We start from the raw sequence: 11,019 nt of genomic DNA, 5'->3' as shown, positions 1-11,019 counted from the left end.
ATGGGTGAGCTTCGATTCTCCTTCCTCGGTGCTCCAACGCCCCTACAACTGTTTGGGTCTTGTTCCTGGGTACAAGGGGAGTTGATTAAGGGTGGTGGTGGGTGGTACAACTCGTCGGAATGGCGGAATCGCCGTCAAACTCCACCGGTCACCCGCACAGTTTTACACGATTTTGGACTTAAAAATCCTCAAATTTGGGGGAATAGGGTAGATGGGAAGTTGTGGAAGAGAGGTTGCAAGTGGTTGATGGGTGAAAATCCCCTGAAAAACGATTGAGAAACGCCGGAAAACACCCCGGGGTGCTACGCAAGGATAGGTAGACGGGAATGGTCCTTCTCTCTTTCCTTTCCTGATTGGTTCTCCATCCTTTAATTTGATTGGTCACTTGTCCTTGTAGCTGATTGGTCCCCTTATTTTTTTCTTAAATCTGATTGGGCTTCTTTCCCGTGGGAGTTTAATTAATAAAAAAAAAACACAAATTTGAACGCCCATAACTTTTCCGTTATAATCCCGATTCGCTAACGGCTTTCGTCTATGTGCTTGGGGTTTCAAGATCTATTTGAAAACATTAATTGTGACCTCGAAAGGCCAACAAATTTTACAGGGTAATTATGAAAATTCAAACCCGATAACTTATCGATTTAATTATTAAAATTAACGGAATTAAAATGAACTAATAAAAATAACGTAAACGTGAAATATGAATTTAAATAATGAGATACATAATTAATAGTGAAATTATGGGGATAGGATTTCACAAACAGTGTTCAATGGGCAAAGTTCCATCCATCGGGTAAAGTTTTCACACCAAGGAAAAAACTTGGTGCGTAAATATAGCAACCATTGTGTGACGAATAATACAAGTTTCGTTGAATTGTTAGTCGTGCAAAGGTACTTATATTTTATAATTTAGGGTTTTGCGGTTCGTCTGGCAAAGGTAACATCATTTCCTTGACAAAATTATTTCATCATGTAAATAAAATTTGCTCAACGACTTTTTACTATTCATCGGTAAACTCTGCAGTGATGATCTTTGTGCGACGAACATTGCCCGACAAAATTGTGCGTAATATAATTTCATCTTTCTGATGCTTCTTTGTTCGTAGCTTTATTTCTAGGAAATTTGACAGAAACGATGAAAATACAAAATCTCAATTGTCAGAATGATCACTTTTCGGAGAAACCCCAGCGTCATTGGCGGTTGTTAACATCTTGTCATTTTTAATGTATCATACAGTACTTTGCGGTTCAATTCGTCCGCCTTCGAGGTGAATTTGAAACTTTGCGGTGCACCGGTGACGGCATTGGTGCAGATATAAGAACAGCCAAGATTTGGACAATGGGAACCAATTCCATGGTTTCATTTCTCTTTCGCACCTGGGTTCACCACAGGATTTTTCGGAGCTTATGGCTCTTTCATGTTTAAGATCCGCAGATTTACGCAGTTCCAATTCCTAGACAATGTACAAAATCTCTACTTCAGTACTTCTTTAGGGTGAAGAAACTGAACATCCTGTGGTATAGCTCCATCCTATCCATGGGAGATTTTTCAGAGTTTTTGTATATTTTCCAATAATCTTGTGGTGATTTATTAACGTGACATGCATCGGAAAAAGTTGAGGTTCTATCGTAAATTGGCAGTATTGGTAATGGTTTAATTACTTATGAGCACATGCAAAGTTCATTCTTTTTTCGACGTGGGATTCATACTCTCAGCCTCTTCCATATGTGGCGAATTATCAAGTCTAACACGTGAATAATACAAATCAGGTGACACGGAGTACATGTGGTTGTTGGGCTTCACATGAAAGACAACTTGTCTGAATGCTATGAAAAAAGTTGAGGTTTCACTATAAAACCAACTGGTAATATAATGAGTAGTCTAATTACTTATAAACACATACAAGATCCCTTCTTTTCTCGATGTGGGATTTATACTCTCAACATGCATTCCAAAAGTGTAGAAGACCTCGATCAAGATTCAACACTTTAATAAACCTTTGAATTCAACCTCGATCAAGATTCTAAGACTTTAATAAACCTTTGAATTCAATCTGCAGTGAGAAAATATCAACATAGAAAAGAATCAATATGTGTGACTCTAGAGTCCTGAAGATAATGCCTCAATATTCTTGATGGGAAACTTTCTTCTAGTTAATTATTGTGGCTTGGCTTTTGAAGTCAAGAAAAAGACTTGCATATAATTGTGCAACAAATCAACATGGTAGGCCATCTAAGTACTACTACTACTGCATTTAACAGCAATTGCTTTTTGTTTAGGTAAATAAATTCATTGAAAAATCAAAGTGCACAATTACGAATGCTGAACGAAATAGTTGTTGATATGATTTTACAACTAATTCTAATCTGAATCGACTAATTCAGTTGAAATAGTTGTTGTCATCTGATAGTTAAATTTTCTAAGTTCTCTTGTTAATTTGGAAAACTTTTTTCTTACTTGTTTGATAATTATTTCAATTTTCAAAAAAGTTCAATAAACAAAGCAAGTTAAAAAAAAGACCAAATTTTGAAGGAAATTGACAATCGCACACAAATTTAGCTATTTACATACTCATGCGTAATTATAGTCGTGGATTCTGTTTGGTTTATTCAATCTAATAGCTAGAAATAGTCACTTAGTAATACAGTCTAGTGGTAGAAATATTGTGATTCAAATTAGCCTTTGGCGAGAATCGAACCTAAAACGTCTTACTTACAAGTGAAGAGAAATACTACTAAACCGTAGTACTAAGTGACAATTCACCTCCTATTTTGAAAACTCAAAAAAATTAGCTGTCAATTTTCATTTTTTGAAAACAAAAAACAATTACCAAATATATATTAAGTTTCATTTTTTAATAAAAATGAAAACTGAATCTGAAAACGAAATTATTATCAAGTGGCTCCTATTTACGTTATGCACGAATTTCCTCAACTTGATTGCATCTAAAAACCTGTCTAGTGATTACAAGTATTGTGGGATTCATTGTCAAAGTATGTAAAACCTTCTTTTTTACCCAAAAAAAAAAAAGTATGTAAACCTTCTAATGTGAACTATTTTCACTCACTACTACTGATTTTTTAGTCTATATATTGTGTACATGAAAGCAAAGACTTCAAATTTCAAATAGGGAAGTGTTATTGGCACTCTAAAAATCTCATTCTACACTCCTCATAAGTGTATTTTTCTTTCTTAATATAGAAAATTTGAAGTGTAGAATGAGATTTTCGTAGTGCTAATAACAATTCCCTTTCAAATATTGTGGGCAAATATCTAAAACCACCTACCTTTTTAAACCTACTTTTTGAGTGATACGAAGGGAAGCGTGAATTAATATGAATTAAAAAATAGGTCTGACTATCTCTTAGTGCAAGATTTGAAAACCCTAGTTGAAGCATGTCTCGCCGGTGCGGCTTTTATGCTACGTATTATTCAATAGTATGAGAGTTTTAATTGTTATATTTGATTTTTGAAACTATTTACATTTTTATTTTCAACCTCAACCAACCATGTCTCACATCAAAAACCTAGAAAACCTCGGTTCATTAGTAGTGGCTCACTAGATTGTCTCTTCCTTAATTGGGACAACAAAATTGTTAAAACGCTAAAGTTTCAAGTTAACCCAACTATATATTGGTTTGCACTTGTGGTCAATGTCAATGTTAGATTAGTAGTGAGCTGATAAACCGTCTTTAAAACCTTAGTTGAAGCGTGCCCCACATCAAAAAATTAAAAACATCAGTTGGGGCACTAGATTGTCTTTACCTGAATTGGAACAATGAACTTACAACGTTGAAGTCGAGGGTTAGCTTAACTATTGGTTTGTACATGTGATCAGTATTTTGTTTGATTAGTAGTAAGTTGCTGAACCGTCTGTCAAAACTTTGATAACTTTGATGCCCTGTCTCTAAAGTCATCAAAGTCGGAAAGGAATAATCAAAAACCGTGTATGGACCCTCTTGTGCAACTGATGCTTTGAAGTCTATCTACATTTTCTACACTTATTTCTCTTCTACATATGTAATGGATCTTATCGTCGACAACTTATTTGGCATCATTCCCGACCAGATTCCAGCCTCACCAACTTGGAGAGACGATTCAGACCTCTCAGGAAATCATCTATCCGACAGAATCCTAGCGTCACTATCGGAGTATTCGTCCAAGGCCTTAATGCACGGCCGTTGAGGGCAACCTGAGACTTCGCCTCAATGCACTGCTGTTGAGGGCAACACGATACTTCGCGGGTCCCGCTTTCGAATTAGTGCAAGTAATAATACAAGTACATGGAAGATGTATGCGAAAATTGCAAGTATAGAAACTGAATCTCACATTAAGTAAGTTAGGTTACTCCTTATATTGTCAATTAGTTGTATGGTTCAACCTCAACTTTTTTCAATAAATTTACCAGTCTTTGCAACTAAAAGTCTCCGTAATTTACAGTTATATCACATCACAAAACGACCATTTCACTAGCGAAACAGGAAAAAATTGTTGGAAAAATTAGGGTCTAATTGCTATATTAAATCACATAAAAATTTAAGAAATAATCCATTCAAGTATATATCAAAATTAATGCATGCACATGAGTAACCAATGTTAATGGAACATGATATAATGGAATAGAAAAACCTAAAAAATACGGTCGAGACAAGTGTTGGACACTTTGTCCTTAAGACAAGATTACGCCCCACTACGGGGCTTATGGTTGATCAGCGCATGTCTTCCAAGATACAATGACCCCGTCCTTGTAATAGTAGCACTCCAAATCACAAGGCTCCATGAACCACGATTGTGTTGAAAACTCTCTCATATGGATTCAATGAGACTCTCTAATAGTTAGTGCACTATAGGTATGATTATGTAAAACAATGAAAAGTTTTTTTGTGATTGTAGGGGACTTCCCTATTTATAGAATGTGAGATACCTCTTTGAAAAACATGTGACTATTCATGAAGAGTCAAAAGTTGCAACATTTCATTTAAGTAGACATATCTTTCTAACAAAAGGTTCCACTTCTAATTTCCATTCAATTAATAAATTTAATATAATAATATTATTATTAAATTTTCCAACAAAAATAAAAAACCCGAAGACCATTTTGAGGGGCATTTTCGTCTGCACATTGCATGTGAACAGTGCACCCGAGTTTGGGTTTTAGTATAGGCATAATATATCGAAAAAGTTGATTCTACCATAAAATCAAAAGTGCACAATTACGAATGCTGAATGAAATAGTTGTTGATATGATTTTACAATTAATTCTAATCTGATCAACTAATCCAATTGAAATGGTGGTTGTCATTCGATAGTTAAATTTTCTAAGTTCTCTTCTTAATTTGGAAAACATTTTTCTTACTTGTTTGATAATCATTTCAATTTTCAAAAAAGTTAAATAAAAAAAGCAAGTTTAAAAAAAAGCCAAATTTTGAAGGAAATTGACAATCGCACACAAATTTAGCTATTTACATACTCCTGTTTAATTATAGTCGTGGATTATGTTTAGTTTATTCAATCTAATAGCTAGAAATAACCACTTAGTAATACAGTCTAGCGATAGCAATACTGTGATTCAAATTTACTTTTAGCGGAAATCAAACCTAAAACGCCTTACTTACAAGTGAAGAAAAATACCACTAAACCGTAGTACTAAGTGACAATTCACCTCCCATTTAAAACTCAAAAAATTTAGCTGTCAATTTTCATTTTTTGAAAACTAAAAACAGTTACCAAATATATATTAGGTTTCATTTTTTAATAAAAGTGAAAACTAAAACTAAAAACGAAATTATTATAAAGTGGCTCCTATTTACGTTATGCACGAATTTCCTTAACTTGATTGCATGATTGCATCAAAAAACCTGTCTAGTGATTACAAGCATTGTGGGACTCATTGTCAAAGTATGTAAAACCTTCTTTTCTACCAAAAAAAAAGTATGTAAACCTTCTAATGTGAACTATTTTCACTTGCTACTACTGATTTTTCATTCTATATATTGCGTACATGAAAGCAAAGACTTCAAATTTCAAATACTGTGGACAAATATCTAAAGCCACCCACCTTTTTAAACCTACTTTTTTAGTGAAAACTATAGCGATACAAAGGGACGTATGAATTAATATGAATTGAAAAACAGGGCTCACCATCTCCTAGTGCAAGATTTGAAAACCCTAGTTGAAGCATGTCTCACGAGTGTGGCTTTTATGCTACGCATTATTCAATAGTATGACAGTTTTAATTGTTATATTTGATTTTTACAATTATTTACATATTTTATTTTCAATCACAACCAACCATGTCCCACATCAAAAACCTAGAAAAGCTCAGTTCATTAGTAGTGGCTCATTAGATTGACTCTACCTGAATTGGGACAATGGATTTGTTAAAATGCTAAAGTTTCAAGTTAATCCTACTATATATTGGTTTGCACATGTAGTCAATGTCAATGTTCGATTAGTAGTGAGCTAATAAACTGTCTCTAAATCCTCAATTGAAGCATGCCCAGCATCAAAAAATTAAAAAACCTCGGTTGGGGCACTAGATTGTCTTTACCCAAATTGGAACAATAAATTTAAAACACTAAAGTCGCGGGTTGGCCCAACTATTGGTTTGCACATGAAATCAATATTTTGTTTGATTAGTAGTAAGCCGATGAACCGTTTCTCGAACTTTGATTACTTTTGATGCCCTGCCTCTAAAGTCATCAAAGTCGGAAAGGAATAATCCAAAAACCTTGTATGGACCCTCTTGTGCAACTGATGCTTTGAAGTCTATCTACATTTTCACACTTATTTCTCTTGTACATATGTAATGGATCTTAGCGACAGCAACTTCTTTGGCATCATTCCAGACCAAATTCCAGCCTCACCAACTTGGACAGACGATTCAGACCTCTCAGGAAATCATCTATCCGACAGAATCCTAGCGTCACTATCGGAGTCTTCGTCCAAGGCCTCAATGCACTGCCGTTGAGGGCGACCCGATACTTCGCGGGTCCTGCTTTCGAATTAGTGCAAGTAAGTTAGATTACTCCTCATATTGTTAATTGGTTGTACGGGGAAACCTCAACTATTTTCAATAAATTTACCTGTTTTTGCACCTAAAAGTCTCTGTAATTTACAGTTATTTCACATCACAATATTCCTTTTTCTCAAAAATCAAAAAACAAAAATAAACAATTGTGGGACAACTCAAGTGGTAGGGTACGGTCAAACCAAAGACCAAGAGATTAAAGAATTTTTCAAGGACTTTGAAGTCGTTGCCTTATCGCCCATAATCTACCAAAACATTATATATATATATATATAGAGAGAGAGAGAGAGAGAGACAACGACTTTGAAGTCGTTGCCTTATCGCCCATAATCTACCAAAACATTATATATATATATATATATATAGAGAGAGAGAGAGAGAGAGAGAGAGAGTGAGAGAGAGAGAGAGAGAGAGAAGGCTGCTGCTTAATATATTCAGACTCTTACCAACCTGTGAGTAATCTGAACCTGAGATGGATCATCCATTCTCTCATGGCTTCCTTCTCATCCTCTTGTTTTCTTCCGTTATATTCACAATACATGCATGTGATCTAACCGAACGCAGCGCCCTCAAGTCCTTCGCGGGCACTCTGTCTTCCCCGGCATTGAACTGGACTGCTTCAGTTGATTGTTGCCAGTGGGAAGGCATCACATGTAATCAGAACGGTTGGATCATCCAATTGCGGTTGCCATCCAAGGGCCTCACAGGAGGTACTTTTCCTTCATCACTTGGAAACCTTAAGCTTCTTTCGTACCTCAATCTCTCCCACAATCTGCTTTCCGGCTCTCTTCAAGCCGGGATGTTCTCGTCCTTGAGTCGCCTTGAGATTCTTGATTTGAGCCATAACCTTTTCTCCGGAGAAATACCATTGTCTTTATCATCAAGTTACATCCAAATGGTTGATTTTTCGAGCAATCAATTCAACGGAACAATTCCGTCTTCATTCCTCCAGCATGCCTGGAATTTGAGCAGTTTGAATGTCAGCAATAATCATTTTACAGGCCAAATACCATCCTCTATCTGTCTTCGTTCCTCCTCGCTTAGAGTTTTGGATTTCTCCCACAATAATTTCAGTGGCCCAATTCCTCCCGGACTAGGAAACTGTTCCGAGTTGGAGGTCTTTCGTGCTGGCGACAATACTCTCTCAGGGTCCCTTCCTGCTGATATCTACAATGCTCAGGCACTTCAAGAAATTTCATTATCTACCAATGGGCTTGTCGGACCCATCAGTGAGAATGTTGGGAAGCTCTCCAAATTAAAGCTCATGCGCCTTCATTACAACAGTCTCCAAGGTCATCTGCCCCCATCTTTGATGAATTGCACAAACCTTGTTGAAATAAATCTGGGATTCAACTTTTTTAGTGGGAATATCTCTGTGCTCGATTTCTCTAGACTTACTCAACTTAGTAAACTAGATTGTATAAGTAATAATCTCACTGGTACCTTGCCAATAAGCCTCTACTCATGCAAATCCCTCAAAGCACTTCGACTGGCTACAAATGATTTCGAGGGGCAAATCCAACCTGAGATTCTTCAATTGAAAAACTTGACCTTCCTCTCGCTTTCTCGTAACAGACTCACCAATGTCACGGGGGCAATGAAGATACTCACGGGTTTCAAAAGTCTCAAGGTGCTCCTTCTTTCAAAAAATTTTAAAGGTGAAGAAATGCCAGATGGGGATATAACTGTCGATTCCGGGTTACAAAATCTGTGTGTTTTCAGTTTACTTATGTGTCATATGACAGGGCACATACCTGCATGGATTTCAAAGCTCGGGAAACTAGAAGTCCTGGATTTGTCTTTTAACAGACTCACTGGCACAATACCTGGTTGGTTGGGGACTCTTCCGCATCTTTTCTTTTTGTTGTTGAATGACAACTTGATTTCTGGTGAATTTCCAAAGGAGCTTTGCAGACTACAAGCATTAGTATCGCAAAAGGCTGCGAATGAAACAGGCCATTGTTCTCTTGAGTTGCCCGTCTACTTTCAACGCGGTAATAATGGAACCGTGCTGTCTTCACAGTACAAGTATCTGCCCAACATGCCAAGAGTAATCTCCCTCAGGAACAACAGTTTTAGCGGCAGCATACCCCTTGAGATTGGCCAATTGCAATTTCTTCAACAACTGGATCTAAGCATCAACAACTTCTCCGGCAACATTCCAGACCAAATAGCCAACCTCCCAAAGTTGGAGAGATTAGAACTCAACAGTAACCATCTGTCAGGCGAAATCCCATCATCACTATCAAATCTCCATTTCTTGTCTACATTTACTGTTGCATACAATAATCTTGAAGGACCAATACCAGCCGGCACTCAGCTCCAAGGCTTCAGTGTCTCTGCATACGAAGGGAATCCGAAACTGTGCGGAGCCCCACTTTCAAACCAGTGCTTTCCAAGTAATGGCAATGATGCAGATAAGAATGAGAACAACCAGGATTTGGACGATGATGAGGAGCAAAGTCTATGGTTTGGGTTATCCGTTGTGCTTGGTTTCTTTGTAGGGTTATTGGGATTCTGTTGCCCTTTACTTCTCAAGAGGACGTGGAGATATGCATATTTCCAACTCCTTGACAATATTCAATTCATGCTCTATATGAAGTGGAGAAGGCTTAGAAGAAGGTAGAGTTCTAGAATCTAGACTCTCTGTTCATTTTTCTTTTTTCAATTTGTTTTCAATTCCTAATTCTTGTTCTTCTTCTTAACAGGAAAGCCCAAGGCCAAGTCCAAGTCCCAAATCAAAAGGACGAAGTTAAAAGCAGCAAACCGGATGGTGAAACCAAGAGTACAAATCGGTCAGGATATGCAAACAACAGTAACTCTTTCATGGTCCCTGACAACTTCCAAACCACCTCTCTCGTCAATGTTCCAGTTAAAGCTCACTGCCCAGAAGATGATGAAATATTAATGTGTACGGATTGAGCCAGAAATTCTCTAGTGCAAAATATCTATTTAAGAGTAGGATGTTCATTCACCAATCGGATTGTAATGAATAGCTCTTTTATTTATTTTCTCTCTTTGTTTAGCCAAAATTATGGACCAAACTATCAATTATCAGCTGAAATCACAATGGAAGTTTGATAACATAACATATTAGATGATTTTACACGTGAATAAAGCCTAAGAGTATACATCATATATGTTTAACCACAAAAAGGTATGTCACATAATGATTCAAACTATCCATGAAAATCTCCTCGATTTTCACAAACTTGCGCAATCAGTTTGGTTAAGAAGAAAACTGAAACTAACAAAAGGGTCCTGATTGAATTTGATACTACACATCAAAATCTGTGTATATGCAGAATCATTGAGACGGGTTTATATTTTTTCCGAAAGTAAAACAAAAAAACTAGTGTAAGTTGGGTTTTCACTTACTTCTTCTAGTTTGCACGGGTTGCAAGTCGGAAGTCGTTGAACATGAGCAGAAGCCGAAAATCACAGAGCTCCAACTTTCGCAAGAGTAGGCGGTTCAGGAAATGTGTTACAGTGGCACCTAAGTTCCTAACCCTGCAAATTGGTCATTGTTGGAAACTTGAAAACAATCTGGAAATCTGAAAAAAAAAAAAAAAAAAAAAAAAAAGAGCAAAAGAACACGGTTCAGGATTTTCATCAAACAGTTTATGTGCAATCTGTTTTCAAAAAGTTTAAAACTGCAATTATATTGTGAGCGTAAGATGGCACATTAAGGAAGAAACATGTAAATGCAGCTTCATCGTCTACAAAACAAGCATGCAACGTAACAGTTTTTTCTGTTGAAATTTTTGGCAAACAAATGTCTGGGTCTACAATTTGATGATGTCGAAAGAGGTTTTCTTCGGGAAGGTATTTTTGATGAGGCCTAATACACTAGGCCTAGCGCACAACTAAGGCGTCGGGAGTAAATTTAACTTCACAGTACTCTAGAAATAATATGGTTAAATTCGTTTTTTACGAGAATCGAACCTAAAAGTAAAATTCCTCATCTCCCTTAATTAGAATGGGACTA

The 11,019-nt window shown here is 36.6% G+C and overlaps 1 protein-coding gene across 1 annotated transcript; it reads left to right on the top strand.

The window, feature by feature from the left end:
* Positions 1-7,402: 7,402 nt before the first annotated feature.
* On the top strand, positions 7,403-10,167 carry LOC103954060 (receptor-like protein 2). The gene is made up of 2 exons (XM_048570105.1): positions 7,403-9,653; positions 9,740-10,167. Exons 1-2 carry the CDS (start codon positions 7,504-7,506, stop codon positions 9,951-9,953), a joined length of 2,364 nt encoding a protein of 787 aa, XP_048426062.1. The 5' UTR covers positions 7,403-7,503; the 3' UTR covers positions 9,954-10,167.
* The last annotated feature ends 852 nt before the right edge of the window (positions 10,168-11,019 follow it).

The sequence above is a fragment of a genome, unplaced genomic scaffold (assembly GCF_019419815.1).
Source record: "Pyrus x bretschneideri cultivar Hongxiangsu unplaced genomic scaffold, Pyrus_bretschneideri_v1 Contig51, whole genome shotgun sequence".
Classification (NCBI taxonomy): domain Eukaryota; kingdom Viridiplantae; phylum Streptophyta; class Magnoliopsida; order Rosales; family Rosaceae; genus Pyrus; species Pyrus x bretschneideri.
Note: the sequence above shows the minus strand (reverse complement) of the source record. Positions and strands in the feature narration are given on the sequence as shown.

Coding starts and splice junctions, on each gene's coding strand:
- LOC103954060 (XM_048570105.1), top strand. CDS start 7,504: ATGGATCATCCATTCTCTCATGGCTTCCTTCTCATCCTCTTGTTTTCT. Junction 9,654..9,739: donor TGGAGAAGGCTTAGAAGAAG/GTAGAGTTCTAG, acceptor TCTTCTTAACAG/GAAAGCCCAAGGCCAAGTCC.